Source organism: Oreochromis aureus, linkage group 14 (assembly GCF_013358895.1).
Source record: "Oreochromis aureus strain Israel breed Guangdong linkage group 14, ZZ_aureus, whole genome shotgun sequence".
Taxonomy (NCBI): domain Eukaryota; kingdom Metazoa; phylum Chordata; class Actinopteri; order Cichliformes; family Cichlidae; genus Oreochromis; species Oreochromis aureus.
Window position 1 is genome coordinate 26,006,473 of NC_052955.1, and position 20,755 is coordinate 26,027,227.

General features: G+C 39.8%; 2 protein-coding genes across 23 annotated transcripts; one reads left to right on the forward strand and one right to left on the reverse strand.

Annotated features, from left to right (window-relative positions):
- Window positions 1-148: 148 nt before the first annotated feature.
- LOC116330342 (lebercilin-like protein) lies at window positions 149-4,129 on the reverse strand. Of its 2 annotated transcripts, XM_031752624.2 has the most exons (9): window positions 3,987-4,129; window positions 3,652-3,887; window positions 3,296-3,552; window positions 2,868-3,110; window positions 1,569-1,706; window positions 1,265-1,334; window positions 1,060-1,187; window positions 838-949; window positions 149-668 (listed from the first exon to the last, which is right to left on the reverse strand). In XM_031752624.2, exons 2-9 carry the CDS (start codon window positions 3,848-3,850, stop codon window positions 196-198), a joined length of 1,620 nt encoding a protein of 539 aa, XP_031608484.1. In that variant the 5' UTR covers window positions 3,851-3,887; window positions 3,987-4,129; the 3' UTR covers window positions 149-195. The 2 variants fall into 2 exon arrangements, with proteins under 2 accessions (XP_031608484.1, XP_039478649.1); XM_039622715.1 differs by lacking the exons at window positions 1,060-1,187; window positions 1,265-1,334 and having other exon boundaries at window positions 151-668; window positions 3,987-4,127.
- Window positions 4,130-5,518: 1,389 nt separating this feature from the next.
- Window positions 5,519-20,301, forward strand: sh3bgr (SH3 domain binding glutamate-rich protein). 21 transcript variants are annotated; one of them, XM_039622717.1, is made up of 12 exons: window positions 5,520-5,713; window positions 7,765-7,950; window positions 8,126-8,206; window positions 10,335-10,409; window positions 12,055-12,252; window positions 12,817-12,846; window positions 15,368-15,391; window positions 15,787-15,813; window positions 16,739-16,772; window positions 18,102-18,152; window positions 18,641-18,702; window positions 19,555-20,301. In XM_039622717.1, the coding sequence occupies exons 1-11, from the start codon at window positions 5,669-5,671 to the stop codon at window positions 18,652-18,654; spliced, it is 765 nt and encodes a 254-aa protein (XP_039478651.1). In that variant the 5' UTR covers window positions 5,520-5,668; the 3' UTR covers window positions 18,655-18,702; window positions 19,555-20,301. The 21 variants fall into 21 exon arrangements, with proteins under 21 accessions (XP_039478657.1, XP_039478651.1, XP_039478650.1 ...); XM_039622716.1 differs by having other exon boundaries at window positions 5,521-5,713; window positions 12,055-12,267; XM_031752683.2 differs by lacking the exons at window positions 16,739-16,772; window positions 18,102-18,152 and adding an exon at window positions 17,053-17,079 and having other exon boundaries at window positions 5,521-5,713; window positions 12,055-12,267.
- Window positions 20,302-20,755: the final 454 nt, after the last annotated feature.

The following is a 20,755-nucleotide window of genomic DNA, read 5'->3' on the forward strand; positions in this document are numbered from 1 at the left end:
CAAATTGGGTAGTAAAACATTACTGTAATGAAATAAAGATTGAAATAAAGAGTCTGGAGTAGAAAAACATTAGTTGACAGGCTGTTAATAATGGAAAGTTTCAGAAAGTCACGCTTTGCGTGTGTTATGACACACAACTGCATAATAATATGATGAGCTAGCCTGCACTTTCCTTTCAATTGCACTTTATTCAGTCTAAGAGCTGTGTGCTCCACCTCCCTCAGTTTTCTCATCTGGTAGATGAAGCTCAGGAATTCTACTGAGGATCTCCACCTCAGAGCTTCCCTGTGGGCTCAAGTCCTCAGTGCTGTAGGCTGGTCTTCCACAGTGCAGGTTCTCTGTGGTCTGTTTGAAGGTGTAGCTGTTTCTGATTCTGGGGAATCTGCTTTCTTTTCTCTTTGGTGCTGCTCGATTCAGACACCTCTCTAAAGTGAAGGCCATTGTGCTTTTGTGCTGTGCTTGTCGCTTCTCTTCCAGCACCTGTAGGGCTTCTCCATTATTTTCGTTTTCTGGACTCTCATCTGAACAGGTGTCTGAAAACCGATATTTTACTGTGGATTCAGGTCCATTGAGCGCCCGTGTGGGTTCTGATTCCTCCTTTTCTTTGATACAATCTTCTTCATTTAGAGGCTCTGGACTGTTATCTGAACTGCTGATCTCACTGCAATCTGAAAGCAAATATTTCAATTTGAAAAATACTGAATAACCTGACAAAATGCCAAAACAACTTATGCCTCTGTTACTACGACCTCAACCGACCTCCCCCTTTTACAGTGTTTGGTTTCTTGATTGTATATTGTTAGAGAATTGTCACTTTGTTGGGATTGATTAGCTTACTTGCAGATATCTTTGCATCGTCTTGGTGATTCTCTTTTAAAGACAAATGAGCAGGACCCTCTCTCTCTAGACGTTTTATAGCCAAAGACTCCTGCGCTGGACCGTAACGACCCTGAGACAAGAGAAAGATTTTTAATTGGTTTGCTGATAAAATATTTTAAAAATGACAAAAGACAGGTATATGAGAAGGTTGTTCTGTTTTTGAGTAACTGAACCATATACCCAGTTCACAGAGCTCTCCTGCTGCTCCAGTCTCTGAACAGGCTCTGAATATTCATTCTCCAAAAGACTTGCAGGGCCAATGGGGAGTAGGACTAATCCATCTGTTTGAACCATCTTGTTTTCCCTGCCTAAAAATCAAAACCACTCAGACAGCCAATCGGGTATGAGCACGCTGCGATAAGGCAGATTGTTTTTTTTTCTATACCTCTATTGCTCGAGCCGTTCTGGAATCGGTGGGAGTAAATGTTACGTTTTTCCATTTCCCGCTCTCTGCACTGTATGAGTGAAAACATACCGCACACCGATCATCAGTGCCTTTAAATTGTTTACATATATTTTTTATATGTATATTTATTTATTGCAAAATTACAAGTGAGTTTAACTAGTAACACCCAAGCATAAGGCCTTGTGTTTCTGAAGTTGATCACTGGCTATTTTTCTGTGAAAAAAATACTAATCAAGACTTTTTCACTTCTTCTTCTCCCAGACTTTTATGGACTTCAGCTTACCGCAAGTTCTCTGGTGAGCTGATATACTTGCTCTTGCAGGTGCATGGATATTTTTCTCGCCTCTTTCATCTTTCTTTGCTCTGTGACTATTTGCCGCTTGAATGAAGCTTGGCACAACTCAAAATTCTTCTCCATGTCCTAGAATAGAGTGAAGAGACAATAAAGAAGCAAATGTTTTTTTTTTTTTTTTTTTTTTTTTTTTGTCTGTCCCATTTGGTTCTTAAGCCATCAGAATTGTTGTCTGAAGACCAACAAGGATACCAAATGGATTTATTTTGCCAAATGGATCATCATGGCATTGCCGTATTGGTCCATTTGATCAAACTTTGTTGTTATTATTTATTTTATTTTCAGTTGTTACAGATGGGACAGACATGACTGGGGGATAGGAAAGGGAGAAAGAAAGAGAGGAAGGAAAAGAAAAACAGAAGGGAAAAGGGACAGTGAGAAAGGGCACTTACAAAGACAAAGAGAAAGAAAAAAAAAAAAATCTCCTGGATCACCTGTTGAGAGAAAAGAAGAGAAGACAAGCAAAAAAAAACAAACAAAAACAAAGCAACATACTAAACACAACACCATCACGTTAATCTAGCTGAGTGTGAACAGCAGTAAATACTAAATATTGAAAGTTGTTGTGCAGCACGCAGGACAGACAGCGCACAATGTGCTTTGAAGTAGCAGCTAAGAAAGGTGTAGTTTATGTCTACGAACAGTGAACACCCGTGTGCACACCTGTGTGGATCAACGCGCTTGTATACAAAAAGGTTTTCCCATGTAACGGTCTGCTAGAGGGTGTGGAGGCCCATAGCCCCGTCCCCAGGGCATGAAGCAGGCATGGAGGAGATCCAGGCTCCAGACATCCAGAGGACCCAGAGTGCGAGAGCCCAAGGAGTACCACCGGAGGGGCATCCGTGCCACCTTCCTGGGAAGGGCTGAGGAGATCCCCAGACGAGGGGGTCACCCAGTAGCCACGGAGCAGAAGCCAGAGGGGGCTGCACCGGCGTGCCCGCCGGCTCTGCCGGCAGCCAGCTGTGCCAGAGTGAACCGAGTTGCAGGCCCCGAGGCCGGAGGCCCGAGGGCCCCTTGCCCGGAAGAGGCCTGACCGAGCGACAGGCATCGGGCCCCGCCAAGTAGCCACCGGGAGTGAGCCGGTGCATACCTGAGCGCCCAGCCCCGGACACCAAGAACCACCAATGCACCAACCCCTGAGGGCATCAGTTACCAGCAAATGTTTAATGTAAAACATATTTTTAGGATGCTATATCGTCCACCACCATTCTACTCTCCGCTCCTTCGTACCAGTATCTTCTTGTCCTTCTCCTCCAGCTCTGCAGAGGCCTTGGCCAGCCTCAGGGTGAGCTCCTCCCGCTCCAGCAGGTTGTGATCCTGGATGAGCAGCTGCAGGTGCTGGAGAGTTTCTTTTGTGTGCAACAGTTTGTCTTCTGTGCTTCTCAGCTGCCTTGCTAGGTTGTCACGGCAGGTGCGGGTCTCACGGAGCAATTGCTGAAGAGCTCTGGCTTCGTTTTTGTACTTGGTTTCAATCTGTGAACAGATATGGCCAATATTATGACAATAACTGAAACACTGGTGTTATTTGTGAGAGGGAAGTATACAGGCACTATAAAGAGAAAGGTGAGGAAAAATAGAGTTGTATGTTATGAATACAGTTAATTGATAACATAAATCTGAAAAGCAGAAGAGACTAGTGGAAGAAACCACAAACCCACCTGTGCGATACTGTTCTCTGAGTCTTGGAAGTACTGCAGTGCCACCATGTGGCGATGCTGGACGTTCTTCAGGAGTTTGTTCTCCGTCCTGGACTCACACAGCTCCTGCTGCAGACTCCACACCTTGTTCTTAAGCTCCCTGACGCACTTCAAGCTTGGCTTTGGAGTCTCCAGGGACCTGATTGGAGGCAAGCTAACCATATAGCAGTTTGTAGTAGGGTTTGTCTTTTGCATGCTCCCCCCTTGGGCTTTATTACCTAAAGAGAAAGGAGGACACCCCAAAACATTTTACTCATGGTAGAGGGAATTATATATAAAATATTTAGATATTGAGATGTCTGAGATATGAAATATACCAAATACAAGTCTTCTAGACTGCTTTGATCCTTGCCACTGAAATGATGGGATGGCATCTGCTTTGTCCTCACACACAGAGGTGTATTGTGGATCATCAGAGCTACTGTATAGCCCGGAGGGACTGAACCACCTAGAGGTGTCAGAGCTGCAGGTCATACCTTCACCCTGCTTCATGTGGGCAACAGCCTTCTGCATCATCAGGCCCTGCTACCTCCCACTCACGAATCCTCTTTACCTGAGAGAAAAAGCACAGTTCAAAGCCAGACTCGGCATGGATAAGAATTTACAGGAGGTAAAATAAATAATGCACCAGCCATAACGTTAATAAACCAACCTAAGTTGCTTCTGTGCGTGGCTATCTTCTCAACCTCTCTCTCTGTTTCAGGCTGTAATGTTCAGCAGGCTAAACTATAGTTTGTTTATATACGAACAGAATTAGTTCACTCTCGTTGCTGGGGCTTTTTATTTATTTATTTTTTTGTAGATGTACGTCCACGGTTGCCATGGTACCCAGCGGGTAAAGAAACAAAATAAAAAGAAACCTGTAATACAATAAAGTGACGGTAACTAGAAAAAAAACTGAACAAAAAACAAAACAAACAAAAAAGACCACTGTAGTGCTGCATGTACAGGAGAGTCTTTTAATATAAATGTTAAATGTCCTTCATTTCTTATGAAAGGGAATGTAGACCACTCACGAAGAAGAAAAAACAACATTGTGTTCAAGGACTCTAACAGGGTTATTGAGTATGAGACTTTGTTATTGCCTACTCAGGCTCCATTCTTACAATGAAACTAAAGTTTAGAAAATAAAAACTTCATGTGGAAAAACTGAACAGAATGTAATTTAGAAAGGATTTCACACTGAAAGGTACTGATCGAGCCAAATATCGATGACGTCTATACCGACGCTGGTAGTGGTATTGGATAGATACGATAGGATCGATACTCTGAGTTCAGTATTACACTGAACTGTCTTAAATTACTGCAGTTTTTTTCATGAAAAACTATACCTCAAACATTATAAAAAATGTCTGACTGACTGTCAAGTCTATTTTATTTATAGCCTATAGCCCATTTGCAACACATCTCCAAAAACCCGTTTTAAAATACATGAAACGCTGAATTGTGTGTTTTATTGTGTTTACTAATTATTGAGTAAAATAAAAATGACAGTGATCACAGTGTCATTAAAATGTGTTAAGAATTTGCAATCTGATAATGATTTATCTCATAAGTCAACACATACTGATCTTGGTATCGACAATGTGTAAGTGTAATTGGCTTGTCGACCTATAATCTTTTAAACATATCTCAAACATCTCTCGTGAATCAGTTTTTGGTTATATATCCTTTAATTTAAAATTCTCACTGACATTAAAAATGTCTTTGTCAAGAGAGATCTGGCTATGGGAAGCAGAAATCGCAACAAAAATAACATCACAGCTCCAATAATATATTTTAATAATTTTAGGATTAACATGTAGGTAAAGTAACGCAGAATCATAAAGATTACACAAAAACAGGTAATTTCTTTATTTTATATATGATCCCTTCGTAAACCGTTTTCACCACAATATGTTTACCAATATAAGCAAAGGTGTTACGCAAAGAAAACACACAGAAACATCGGAATACAGTTTTTGGCAGCCGATCACTTTTTGGCACAACACCAGGTTTGAAAACCTGTCAGCCTATAGTGCTGGTCAGTGCTATTTCTGTCCATATATGCACTCAGCAGGGCGCTGGGAACCAGCTCCACTGCGCCCCTTCCCTCACCGACAGACAGCTGAAGTTGCCAATCAGTGTTTGTGAGTGGTGCTGCGCCCCTACGGGCCGACCCTCACTAATGGAGCCCGGAGACAAAAATAACCGTGTGTGTGTGTGTGTGTGTGTGAGTGAGTGAGTGATCGCTGTGCTATGTCTCCGTCCAGGGTGTGCTCTAATAATAGAGGAGGCTGCCTGCTCCTTTAAGAGACCGCTTGTTGCATACTCGACAAAATAAATTGTAGCAAAATGGTCATTAAAGTTTTCCTCGCGTCTTCGTCGGGATCCACAGCGGTAAGCTTTTTACTCCGAAGGACTTATTTCTCTGAAAGTGAACTTTTGTGGTTGTAACCGGCCAGGACTGTCACTCACACAGTGACACGAGAGCGTTAAACCTCGAAATGAATGTGACTTGACTTTTATTAGGCATATCTAAACACTGCAGGCAAGTGCACGGCTTGATTTGTGCCTGAGTTTACGCCCGAGAGGCTCTGGTTCTTTGTTTAATTGTCTCGCAGGTCGATGTGATTTATATGCAGAGCTTTCTAGAACAGGGGCTCCCAAAGGTTTTTTTTTTTTTTTTTTTTTTTTTTCGCATGTTAAGGACCCCCATATGCAGACGCTTGACGTCGGTGTCTCCCCTAAAAAGAGATTTAACATGAAACTTTAGATCTGACTCGCATTGAGGTAACAGTGTGTATGTAAGGTGGGATGATAACTGCAGAGGGGAAGGTGAATTTATTTCTTACATCCACTTTTGTGGTTGGGGCCCACTTAGCAGTGTTGTATCACAACACATACTACTTGGGGTTTATCCTTTGAGTGGACTTGTTGAACTTGCTGATATGGTCATCTACCCGTATTAGCAGATGACACTCAATGACTGACCACAACAGTTCTCATTAACTCTTAGAAAATGCATCAGTGTTTATCCTCTGATTTGTCCCTTTTTCGACCCTGCTGTTTGTATTTTGGCTAAAACTAACAATGTTTTTTTTAATGTATTTTTTAATTTTTACACTTTTTATCCGAGCAGTTTAAATATGATCTGTCAACAGATCTAGATATAAGAAAAAAAAGATCAACCTTCAAGACAATCAACCTTCTCCAGAGCCCAGAAACATGGATTATGGATTATTAACAGACCAAAACACAAAACTATTAGTCATTCAACACCATATAACACAAGGATAATAGCATATGCTGGCATCTGGGAAGCTGGAAAAAACAATCATGTTGTATTTCTGCTTATTTAAGGGCTTAAAATAAAATAAGATCAGATAATATACACTCAAGAGTCGCTTTATGAGGCACACCTTGCTAGGTCATAAAGGGACAGGGTCAGCAGCAATCAATCGTCCAGTAGGCTGTGGTGTTTAAATGGTGCTCAGTTGGTACTAAGGGGGCTAATTGTACTGAGATACCCAAACACCATTACACAACCACCAGCAGTCTGAACTGTTGATACAAGGCAGGATGGAAGTATTTTGTTTACACTAAATTCTGACACTATTCGAACATTGCAGAAAAACTCAAGTCTCATTGGATGAGGCAATGTTTTTACAGTCTTCTGTTGTCCAGTTGATGAGCCTGTGTGAATCGTAGTCTCAATTTCTTGTCCTTAAATGATGGGAGTGGCACCTGGTGTGGTCTTCTGCTGCTGTAGTCCATTTGCTTCAAGGTTTGATGTACTGTGCATTCAAAGATGCTCTTCTGCATACGAGTTTTGTTTTTTTTTGAGTTAGCATTGCCTTCCTATCAGCTTAAAACCTCTGGTATCAACGATGAATTTCTGCCCAGACAACTGCCGCTCACCCGCTTTCCCATTTTGAGACCATTGACTGCAAACCCTGAGGTAGTTGCGTGGGAAAATCCCAGTAGATCAGCAGTTTCTGAAATTAAGCCAAAGAGTAAAACACAACCTGTAACAACTTATATACAACGATAGATGAAGTAGAAAAACTCAATAAATATTAATTAAAAAAAATATGAAATCAAAACAAGACAAGTAAAAAATACACAGAAGATCGGAGACCTGTTACATAGACAACAATAATAAACCAAGTAAAAAATAATGCAAAATAAAGTAAAACTCATACTTCTTATAAATTGTTGTCAGTTGACTTTCTGACGATATACTGCCCTGGTTTCTGTGTTTACTTAGTAGGAGAGGAAGGGAAGGGAGCACTGTGTAGAGCATCAGATGTGAATCCATGCTGTCATTTTAAATAATGTCTAGTTAATATACCAAACACCAGAATCCTGCAGCTGTCATCCTGAGGTTAAATATTCCAGGCTTCTCCTCATATACTGTGCAAATTAGTGAGGATTCCTCTGCCTCGCAGATCAAGAAGAAGCAGCAAGATGTGGTTGCCTTCTTGGAGGCTCTTAAAGTTGACTACACTCCGCTGGACATCGCGTGCAATGAGGACAACCGCATGTGGATGAGGCAGAACGTCCCTGAGGACAAGAAGCCGGCCAACGGCATCCCCCTCCCCCCACAAATCTTCAATGAAGAGAGTTATTGTGGGGTGAGTATACATTCAGATACGCCAATGTTTTTAACTTGTAGCTACCTTCAGAATATTGAGAGAAAAGCATAGAAAATGCACTTTAATGTGTGTAATGGAACAACTGTAGCAACAAAGTTCAAATAGGAGGGAAAGTAAATTATTGTATTGATTTAGATCTCTAAATCTCGTGCAGGACTACGACACATTCTTTAATGCCAAAGAGGACAATTTAGTGTACACCTTCCTGGGGTTGCCCCCTCCTCCTGGGTCAAAGGTCAGTACTATTTTTTACTTTATGTTGTGGAAAACGTATGCAAAAGCCATATTTCTTTTCTAATATCACTAATCTTTTACTTCAGTATTGATACAACACAATTAGTCCAACAATTCAGCTTGGACTAATTCTGCTTTGACTTTCTGTAATACACAATATTCTTTTATCGATTGTATATGAATTGCAACATTATGATACATTGTTACGTTTTAGTTTTCCACGTAAGACTTGAGAGTTTAAGGTGATTTATTTGAATCAAAAGAATGTCAGAAGAATAAATGCTCTTCTTTATTGTTATTGAAAGGTTTGTAATCAGATGAAATAAATGTATCCAGCTATCATTTTGGACGCAAACAGGTTTAACTCCCTTCGCATAATGAGGAGGTTTCTATCATTTATGGCTCATAAAACAATAAAAAGTCTGAAAATACCATGATGAATTTTCAAAACTTCATATGTACAACAAAATTCACAATTAAATGAGAACACCTATGCTGTCATAAAGTACAAGTAAAAACAAAGATGCAATAAATAGTCTGTCTCTTCCTTTATTCATATATTAAATAATTTAGACCACATTTATGCCCATTACAGGAAAATTCTTTCAGAACTTAGGTTGTGTGTACCTAGTTTAGGCTACACTTTAGTCCATAAGTATTTGAACTATGACACATGTTTTGTAGTTTTAACTCTTTGCACCAACGCAGTGGGATTTAGATCAGCCAATATGTGATTGAAGTGCAGACTTCTGGCTTTAATTCAGGAAGTTTAACATCAGTTAAGTGTTAACTGTTTATGAAATACAACCCTTTTTGTACAAAGTAATCACTTTTCTGAGGTTCAAAAGTAATTGGACAAACTAACATTGTGAGTATCCTGTTTCTTTGCCTTGAGAAACTTGTGGGTTTCTTTTGCAGCACGCTTTGGGTCAATATACATTTGCATTGTGAAGCTGTCTGATCAGTTTTGCAGCATTTGGCTGAATCTGAGCAGAGGGTGCAGATCTGTACACTTCACAGTTCATCCTGCTGCTTCTATCAGTCACATAATCATAAACACTAGTGACACAGATGTACTGGCAGCCATACATGCCCATGTTATAACATCTATTTCTCTCCTTGTACTTATTTTTTCTTCCAATTATTCTGTTGTATCTTGGTTTCTGTCCAAATAATTTTTTCAGAGCTGTTCAGGCTCCTTTAGATGTTTCTGTCAAACTCTAATCTGACTTTCTTGTTCTTGAGTGTAACCGGAGGTTTGCAACTTCTTGTAGACTCTCTGTATTTACATTAAATAAGGTGTCTCTTGACTGTAGGTCTTGACAATGAGGTGCCTACCTTGTGACGAGTGTTCTCGACTTGGTTTGATGTTGTAAAGTTGTTTTCATCCATTTTAGCTGTCTATGATGTCCCAGGCCTTTTGGTGTTAAGAAGGTGATTTGAATGAATCAGAATTTTGATTTGGCTAATCCTAAAGCTGTTGCTGTCTCTCTGCTAGGTTTGTTTATTTATTTTATTCTTCAGGCTAAGGATGCTCTCCATCACTTGTACCCATTTTCTGGAGGTCCTATTGAGTTCCAGTGAAAAGCTACCAAGCTCTGAACTTTCATTTGATTCATTTATCATTAAATAACAGGGGAACAAGCCTCATCTGGCCATGAAACTGCTTGCCAGTTAATTATCCAATTACTTTTGAGACTCTGAAAATGGGGTAGTGTGTATAAAAATGGCTGTAATTGCTAAACAGGTAATGCAATGCTTTAGTTAAATGCCTGAAAGTAAAGGTCTGCACTTAAGTCACATCTTAATTGTTTGGTTTAAAATTCACTGTGGAGGTGTACAGAGAAGGAAAAAAAAAATTATGGCCCTAACTGTATTTATCCAAAGTTCCAGTCTCTACTTTTGGCTGATGCGAGATTCAAACACATTTTTCCAAAATTTAAAAATGATTTAATTTGTTTTTTCTTCAACAATTAAATGTGTTGAAATGAGATGCAGTGGAACTTGTTTTGTAGGTAACCAGATCTGAGTGACTAAAAGAAACAAAAAAATGTCGTGGACATTTTGGCAAGTTATCCGGACACTAAATGTCAACACGAGTGTTAAACCTGGTAATTTCCTTGGTACAGGAAGCAGAGCAAGCTGACAAGGATAACATTGTGGAGAATGGCACCCATGCTGAGGAAAACCTTGACGACACAATAGTAATGCCTTCATTTCGTCTGTGTTTAGTTTCTTTTCACCATGTCTCATCTTAAATTTTCAGCGTCACTTAACAACATTCCTTCTGTCCATAACTGGTGACTTAAAGAGATTCCTAATTTCTTCATGGCTGCCCCGTCTCATTTACCACATCGACTAATTCTGGTGTTGCATGAGTGAGAAATGTGAGCTCATAATAACACACTATTCTGATTTGTCATCATAACACTGTGACACTGCATTGCTGTGTTCAGACTGCCAAAGGGCTGTGAAGCAACCAAACTGCCGTATGATTGTGTGTAAATCATAAAATTTGAGGTTTTATTTTTTATCAAATGCATTTTTTCTAATAGATATATTTAATAACATCTTTATTTCAGCAAATTATCACCACGAGAAAGTTCCTGCTAGTTCTCAGCTTACTAGAGCTTACCTACCATAGCCCAGATTTCGCTTTCTACTTTCCGAAATTTTAGTCCCAGGAGTAACGATTTTCTGCAGCACTGATCTCTTGTCCTATTTGCAACAATATTGCATTTTACTGTTACATTTTATGTTCTTTATAGATTTTTATCACAATTTCATAATTTTAGTCTCTGATTGGAGTAGGCAATGCTTCAGAAGAGTCATATGACACAGGAAATGTGACTTTTTATGTGAACTCATCACATCTCTTAACTAATTAGGATTTCACAACAAGTCTGTTACACGACTAGGTATAAAAAGAGCATCCTAGCGAAGGTATGTTTTCCATAAGTAAAGACTGCATGGGTAGTCAACAATTTACTAATAATATATTTAGGATTTCCACCAGTTACAGTATATCTTCTCAATTAAAGATCAATAAATTTGCACCAATCTCTTCACATAAGGGACAAAGCCAAAAACCTGTATTGTAAATGATGACTGCCTGGATTGTAAATGATGACTGCCTTTTAGAGAGGCTAAATCTAAAAGGCTAAATAGAGGTTAGCCTATTAGAAGAATAGTTTGACATTTGGATAAAGATTCTTATTGGCTATTTGAAAGAGATATAACACAACATGTTAAAAACCATATTGTACCTCTCTTATAACTGAAAATTTAATATCAAATTATGCTAGTATTAGCTTAGCAGACATGGTAAAAACAGGTAGACTAGGGTAACGAATCTAGCAAATGAATGCTTCACAATTAACATGTTACATTTGGTGTGATTAATCTGGCACAGTAAACTTTTTAAACTAATGAATGTTAAACAAAGACGTTTGTTTGTTTGTTTGTTTGTTTGTTTCTTTCCTTTTACAGGTTTCGTGTTAGGCTAAGTTAAGCTAACCTGCTGTTTGCTGTAGCTTCATTTTTTTCTTACAGAAAAGAGAAAAATATCTATATTCTCATCTTAAAATGTCAGTATTAATTTTTTGCATATGACACTTTGGATTTCTTTTCTAAAAACCTTCACCTTCACTTTTTAGTTTTCTCTTCCTCTTTCTTTCTTCCAACCTACCAGGATAACATCATTGTTTTGAGTTTATAAAACTTTCCATTTGATGAGCCAACCATTGTAATGCTGCTAAAGCAGTGCCTGAAGTAGTATATCAGATTTTTTTTATTTCTTCGTGTATTTTCCTCTTTCACACGCTATTGTTTACACCTTACGATAACAAGGTTCCAGTGGAGGATCGTAATGGGGATTCAAATAAAGAGGTGAAGCAGGCCACTGATGAGAATGAAGAAGGTGAGGGTGATGAGGAGGAAAAGGAGGGGGCAGCAAAGGAAGAGACTGCAGATGATGAAGGAGAAACAGTAGGAGATGAAGCCCCCACAGAGAAGGAGGAGGAGGCAGCAGTGGAAGAAACAGACGAGGTCACAGAAGACACTGTAATTGCTCCTTAACTAGACCCTAATCTCCCTTCATTTTTCCTCTGCCTCCATCCCTGGAATGCTGATTCCTTCCACTCAGAATCCTTGTTTTCCCTTTAATCTCCTCCTTTACTCCACATTTAAGGTTTCCCTCATTTTCAAGTTCCTGTCAACCTTGTATCTGCATCTTCTCCTCAAGTCTCCTTCCCTGGACTCAGTAATTTACTAATTCACCTCTCCGAGATCCCTAATCATCATTCTTACACGTCTCATCATTCCCAGTGGGTGTTTAATCTATTTATTATTGCCTTTCTGTCAGTTCCATTAGGTGTCTTATGTTTGGTTTTTGAGTTGATGACACAATTCACTTACTATTAACTATCCTGGTCAAGGTGTGTTAGTATAGGGTCCCCAGAAACACTTTACTCTGTCTAAATTAATTAGCCAGGTATGTGGCTGTGTCCCATTAGTGTGTGTGTGTGTGTGTGTGTGTGTGTGTGTGTGTGTGTGTGTGTGTGCTGAGTGTAGTCTCTGATGTCTCTAATGCTATCTTATCTCCACTGTCAGGAGGGCCAAGCAGAAGAGGAAGAAGAACAGGTGAGATTATCTAAAAAATTCACCCAACACTTATTTCACTATTTAATAAGGAACAGTGCTTTATTGATGTTTTATAGACACAATACAGCAGCAGTTACTATCCCAGCATTTTTAATAACTGTGCATTCAATAAATGACATGTGTATTTCATTTTTTTTATTTGAAAGGGAAAATCACTTATTAACATACTGTGGAACACATACAGAATAATTTAAGCGGGTGCTTATTAATTCCTTCTTTTCTTAGCAGTCATTGCTGGTTTAGACCAGTCTTCACCTTTACCCAAACATGTGCGCTTGCCTGTCATTCAGACATTCGGACACTGACATGAGCTAAACTTATAGGATTTCTAAAAAGTTTGGGGTCACTTAGAAATTTTTTCACATTACTTTGGATGTAAAATTTTGTGAAAGGAGTCTGCTAGAAGGAAGTGAATCTCACTTCTGTCCGATAGATCGAACTTTTCTATCAGTAAGCCCTCCTGTTTCTGCTACTGTTAGCTGCTGTTAGCCCCTGTTAGCTGCTGTTAGCCAGTGTTAGTGAAACTTTCTTTGAAATTGATCTAACATTATTGGGCTTGGACACTAAGTTTATGAGAATACATAAATTTGTTGGAAAATTGAATTACACACTTATCAATGTATAGTTAGAACATTTTGGGTTTTTGAGCATTAAATAACCTCCAAAAAAGACTGATTATACCTCCAAAGAAACAATTAAAATTTGGCTAGTCGAGTGTGTGAAGCATCAGTCTGCATGAGTCGGTGGCAGTCTCAAAATGGCCCCAAAAAAGCCTTTTTCTAAAACTTAAAGATCTTCTTGTTCTAAGAAACCAAGACTGTTCCATGCAAGGAAATGGAAGAAAACAACTTAAGAACCTTAAGACTTGATAGCAGAGAGTTTACTCTGTCCTGGGAAGATTTCCCTCCTGAAACAGCACAAACTTGCTCTAACTAGAAAAGAAAGAGAAGGGGAAGGTTTAAGTGCAAAACTAAGTAAGAAGACAAGTTCTCTAGTCTGACAAACAAACCCCCTGCAGATCTTCAGCTTAATAGCTTCATATAATGTTATCTACAATATACCATAAGACGGATAAGATCCTGGATGAAAATCACACTATTCAATTAAAGTAAAAGATTAAAATGGGCAACAACAAAAACCCCTCTGACATGGGATAAAAGAAGATTGGGAATCTAAATTTGTGGTGAACAAATCAGAATGCTTCTTTTTGGCACTGTGGACAAATGTAGTGGCTTAGAGGCAGTTTGCTGGCACTAAAGTTGGATATTTATACACAGTAAGCGGGATCTCAAACAAATGAGGCACGTTAAATGTTATCGCTCTGTTTTGCAACACCATCCCAAAGACTTAGCACTTGCGCTGAGCCGTTTTCCTCTTTATAACGGAACATTCAGCCACAGCACAGCTCCACAGTTTGGTAGATCTATTTGGAGAAGATGCAGTAAGCTGCTATTCTATGATAACAGAATGACCAGTCTCTCTGAGCTGCTGTGTGAAGCGACTTTACTGTAGGAAGCGTGGGGTGAAATGTTTCCACATTACTTTAACAAACTGCTCTGCAAAGGTGTGTTTGATGAAATCAGAGTTGGAAGGATGAACTTCTCATTGCGGGTAACCTTGATTTCTTCACTATTTTCTATTCATTTAAAGATTAAAGGGAGTCTTTGAAAAATGTGAATTTTTCTGTGTGACCCCACACTTTTGAATAGCAGTGAAAACATGCTGTACCGCCTCCCTCACTCTGTGCTTGTCAAGGCCAGTGAGGATTTTTCTCTCTCTTTGTCTCCCATCACTTTCACTGTTTACAAAAATCTGAGTGCTTAAGAAAACTCTGCTATTTAAAATGTGTCTTTTATGCTTGTGCAGTGTAAACACTCATAATACGGGGTTTTAAAGCAGTTCTAACTGAGATAGGCTGCATGCAGTAATTGACTCATGCGTTAAACACCAAATGACTGATCTCATTTAGCATTTCAGAGTTGATATGTTGGTTTTTTTGAGTTCATGTTCCAGCCCATCCCTCACCTGACTGATTTCACACAGGCTAGGTCAGGGGGGTCAAACTCAATTTACATTGTGGGCAACATACAGTTTAACTACACATTTAATCCCCTTTAATATAAATTAATATAAATTATTGCAGTATTACAATTATGTACAATTTCAGTACATCTCAGTCTTTCTGCACAATAAAGAAATGCTGCTGTAGTAAATACAAGAATGCAAAAAATACCTATTACTTGGTTTAGTGGTGACATTGTTGGAGGTCTTTATCAGTAGGAAAACTTATGAAAATACAGTTAAAAATCCAATATTTATGCCCTAATTCACATTTCCCCCAATGAGCCGGATTGAGGTCTTTGCGGGGCTGATTCTGGTCCCCGGGCCTTGTGTTTGACACCCCTGGTCTAGATGCTGTGTCTGCTGGTTCCTCATGTACACAAACACACACTGTATGGCATTTGACTCCTTCTTTGCCCTCTTGGTTTGCTCCCTCTAGGAGGAAGAGGATTTGCAGTCAGAGGTAACTGTGCTTCTCTGATCGTCTCTTTCTGTGCGGTTCCTCCATACAGTCATCAGCAGTGTGGGTTTGCAGATATCAGGGAAGACCATCCAGATGGGTTTGGGAGGGTCTTGGTCTGCCTTTTAAATTGCTAACTTTGAAGACTTCACCTGTCTACCCCTCTCTCTGCTCTCTCTTTATTACTATCTCCTCAAGTTTTTTTGACCTTTCCTGTCTTTCTGCTAACATCCCGTTCCTCATTTCTTCCCAGTTTTCTAGCTGCTTCCTGACAACTTCGACTGTTCCTATAGTTTCATTTGAAATCATAAGACATTTCCATACCGCATGCCTGTTGTGCTCTTTTGCTCCCCACACAGCTGGCTGACCTGCTGCCTGTTATTTTTTATTTTTTTTAGGAGGAAGAAGAGCTACGACAGCTTGAGGTAGATTCATGTGTTTTTTTTTTCTTTTAAAAAAAAAACTGCTTCTAGCCTTCCTGAGTTTGTCTTGTTTTTTTCTTTTTGTTGTTTTTGTTTAGTGACTCATTACTTTGTCAGATTATTAATCCCTTTCACACCTCAAGCATTCCTTCAATGTTTAGTATTTCACTACTTGTTAGCATATTTTGTCTTTTGCCAGAAGCAATTAATTGGTCGCCTCATGTTTGTGATAACAAAGGGTCAGAGTAAAATACTTTAAAAAACCCCAAAAACAAGTCCAAGTCAAAGACGTACCATCCAGAGTGATGATTAATACAGCACCTAAAGTTATTCTCATAGATGAGAAATGACCAATATAGGGCTCATTTAAAAAGACATTATAGTAACAACAGTGTTTACGTAATAATCCATTTTCCTCAGTTATGTCATTATGTTGAAAGAGTGCTTTGTGGGCCTTTTTTTGCCCTGGATTTTGCCTGTCAGGACACATCCCCAAAACTTTTCAACTTCATGTGTCCCAACTTTCAAAAAGCAAACTCATGCACTTGCTCTCGCACTGTTTTTCAGTCTGCACCCTGAGGACAGGGTTTGAAGTCTGGCGAGTCAGCCCAGCCGGTTTTTCACCCAGCGTTGCTCATCTCCAGGGTAGTTCCCCTAAAGAGTCCACACTTTAACCGTTCCCTAAATCAGACTCTGCCTCCTGCAACACACCAACACAATGAATAATCAGTTGGTTCAAAAAGTCCAAGTTGTTTAAAAAAAAAAAAAAAAAGTCTCTGGTTCTAAGTGCTGTGTGAAAAGGGCTCTGCTTCTCAGAGACATTCCAGCCTCTGCCTGAGTTTCCGCCGCTTATGCTTCACTGCTTCGCCCTGCTGTTTTCCCGCTTTTCCTTCCCATCTGTTTTGTCCTTGTCCAACCTCTCTTGCAGGAGCAAGACGAACAAGGCCGTGCTGTAGTTTCTGGTGGTTCTACTTTTTTTTTTTTTTTTTTTAATTTTTTTTTTATTTTTTTAAGCTTGACAGACTTGCCCTTCTCTCCCTTTCTCCTTCTTTCTTTTGGTGTGCTGCATGGACATTTAGGTCCACTTTCCATGGACATGCCTGCTGGTGTGCAGCATGATAAACCTGATCATATTTGACCTAAACCTTAAAGGTGGATTTCATGTAGTAACAGATATGCGAGTCACATATGGACCATAATGTTGGTTTCTTTTTCAAAACTGCCTGATTTCGTGTTCCACAGGAGGAAGAAGAGGCTGAAGTGCAAGAGGTATATCTGGATTATAAAATCTTTGTATATGTTTTGCACGGTGTGAATCACACAGAGACTGGGATTTTTTTTTTTTTTTTTTCATGCATGATCCGATTGCAGAGAAGGACTGTGTGTACTCTGAGGTTGTTCAGAGTTGGAGCAAACTTTTATGAAACTTTCACAGAGAAACATTCTGCAAGTCTGCCAAGACGTTTTCACTTTTTTAGTTTTGATACCTAAAAAAACAGCTTGAACGTTCCGTTGTCTTCTTTTAAATCTTGGCCTGCACGCACGTGAGGATAACTCGGACAGGTTTGGTTTTGTTGTACTGGGAGATGGGGCGCCCTGACTTGACAGGATGACATTTTTTTTTTTTTTTTTTTTTTTTAAAGAAGCCATGGCTTTTGTTCCTTTTTTGCCAAGAGCAATCTGAACAAAGTGGATGTGAAGTCGATGTGACAAGTTTCAAAGAAGATGGAGGAGACGGAGCACATCTTGTTCTCATGCAATACTCAGAGGAAAAGAGAAAATATTTCCCGTTAGACGACCCACTGGGTTGTTTCCAGGCTTAGTGGATCTGTTTTCTTAGTGTTGTAGGTAATTACTCTTAGTTTGTGTCAGCGGTTGGAATAAAGTGGTCGTAGGATCGAATAATAGATAACCTCGGTGAGCGTGTTGTTTACTTCAAGACTAACCAGGAACAGCATCCGCGGCTTGAGTGGTAACATTTAAAACACGTGACACGCAGTTTAACCTCATCTTACACGGTGCGCCTGCTTAAGCACCAATCTTCTCTCACTTAGGTCATCTCATTAAAAACAGAACTCCATCACTAGTTTCCTCAGTTTTCTTTTTCGACCCTGCTGTCATCACCACTGCCCACGCTTCTCTCAAATGACGTCTTCTCCATTTTTAACCCATCCTTAACACAGCCACTAACATGGGAAGTCGTCTCACCTTCCCCCTATTTAAGCCATGACTTCACATAGCCCCCTCCCTCTTCTTTTTTATTTTTATTTTTTTTTTAAATTTTTTCAAAGGAGGAGGAAGAGGAAGAAGAAGAAGAAGAAGAAGAGTTGGAAGAAACACAGGTAGTATTACAGCAGTTTGTCACATGTGGTCTTCTGCCTGTGCTTGCCATGCCTGGTCCAGTGTTGTTAAGAGGGAAGATCTTTGTGTGCGACACAAACACACATCACAATCACACATCTTGGTAGCTCACTCATAGTAAGGACTTTTTTTTTTTTTTTTTGTAAATTGCAATTCAAATAATTTTGTTTCATTTATGCAACGAACTAAGAAACAACTGCAGTCTTTCCACTTTGAATCCCACAAATCCTTCTCCAGCTGATGAGACTCATCCAGGTAAAAGGTTTAACAATGACAGAGTCTCAGCTATCATTGGATCTCTTTTTTTTCTCCCCACAAATAAAAGCTTGCACCATTAGAAACATTAGAATAGAATACACAAAGACACTTTAAACAGACAGATTTTAATCCGACCTTCTACCACTGCCACGTGTCTCTGCTTTCTGTGTGTGTGTGTTGGTTATCAATACGTGATTTTGTCTTTTAACAGGAGGAAGAGGCTGAGTAGTTGAAGCTGAGCGATGCTGATGATGTCGATTTACTGCTCTCCAGGTAAAACCCTCTGCTTTTCTCCGGTGCTTCTGCTTTACCACTGGAGGGCAGTGCAATGTTATGTGGCTCGGTAGAAGAATGGATAGAAACTTTTGTGTGTTGCTTTTCTCTTTGGCATTTATGTAACCAGATTAATTAAAAAGATAAACTTGCATTCAGTACAGTGTTTTTTTTTTTTCTTCTTTTTTTTGTGCTTCTTTGACCCTGCTAACAAAGGTCTGTGCAAAATACAGTTACGCAACCTGTATTGTATGCATGATGCAGTGGCATGCATTAATATCTAAAACAGACAAGTTTTTCATAAAAGCACTAAGATCCTGCTTGCTTCACCTTGGTGTTTTGAAGGAGTTACCTTTTTAACCTGCACTTGCAGCAGCATGTTTGCAGAGGACTCTGTGGCTGACTCCATCTGCAAATAGCTTCAGTGGGTACACAGCATGCCTGGGGATCACCTAGATCCACCTCCAAAGCATCTCACTATTCCCTGTTTTTTCCCTCTGAGTCAGTGGGACTAATGAAGATATTTGTGGTGATAATAATTCTAATCTTCTTTTAGCTCTTTTGTGTGTTTAAGACCTCTATGTCCCACTGAAGGAATAGCTTTAGAGCTGGAAGAGTGGCAATGCCCACTCTCCTTCCTCCCCTCCCTCCTCTCTAAGCTGTGCGCCAGCCCCTGCGAGCCCCTGTCACGCCTCGTTTGTGAAAGCTGTTAAGTGAGCTTCAGAAGTGCCTCAGGAGGAGCCGGCACGCTGGGTGGCACAGGCGTGGCGATGGTGGTGGCTTCCTCAGCCACCACGGACAACCCAGTAATGTGTGACCTATTTCTAGTCATCTGTTTTTCTTGTGTCGCAGCCCGAAGGAGCCTCCCGTTCCGTCTCTTCCCGACCCTTGACACTTGGCCCGCCCCCTCAACCCCATCAGAAAGCCCCTCCACGTCTCTGCAAAGCAGCACATGACCCTACTGGAAACCACTGGTCATGTCCTTGAAGGCTCCATCCCAGCTGAAAACGCCTAACCCACATTTGCCTTACACCCTTCCCTGTTGACTGCAATGTTGACTTAATTTTTATATTTTGCGTGTACAAACAAACTGTAATGAAAAACGAGCAGTGTAACCTAGCGGTGTTGGTTTGGTTGTTTGCCATGAGCAGCTTTTTGTAAAATGCACAGTTGTTTTGTTAAACTCAGACCCTTTTCCCATGTTGCACTTGTAGAAGTTCTACTTTTCTAACACAAAAGGCCGGCGACCTATTTAAAAAAAAAAAAAAAAAAAAAAAAAAAAAAAAAAAAATCCTGGCATATCCTAGCTTGTGACTCCTGGCTTGTAGATTCAAAGTGTCATAAGTCACTCTCTTTCATAACAGTTCTGTTCTTGTGCTCCTAACTTCATGCCTTATCCAACGACGAGTGTGTAAATTCAAACTGTGACTTCTAATGGCAGCGAGAAAGGAAATAGACACATGCTGCAAGACTGCAAACCACTCCACCACCGCTACAGCTACTTCTGCCAGAAATGCTGTCTAATCAATGCACTTTGTTGAACGAAGAGTGAGATGTGGCTGAGATGTTGGAAAATAAAATAAAGTGGACTCGTAAAAACATTCTCAGTGGATCTTTATTTAAACTCTTTTGTTGGCATATTTAAAGAAGAATGGGCTATTGTGCATGTTGGGGAGTGTAGGGGTCAACAGGAAAACAAATGCCTCGTCCCATGAGATTTTTTTGTAGAGGTGGATGAAAACATGCAGTATTATTTTTAGATAGATGATCAAAATAGGGTCAGGCATGTACAGTACAGTCTTTACAGGCTAGGCATTGTTACTATGCCCAATATTCACCAACGTCTAATGTGTGCAAGAATGCCACAGATAAATTCTTTCAATGAATAACTACAGTGGGGGAAATAGTTACATGATCCCCTGCTGCATTTGTAAGATTGCTCACTTACAAAGAAAGGAACAGTGTTTTATTATTAGGTTAAATTTTAATGGAGAGACACAGAATATCAACCCAAAGTTCAGAAAAGAAGCACATAGTACGTAAAAGTTCAATA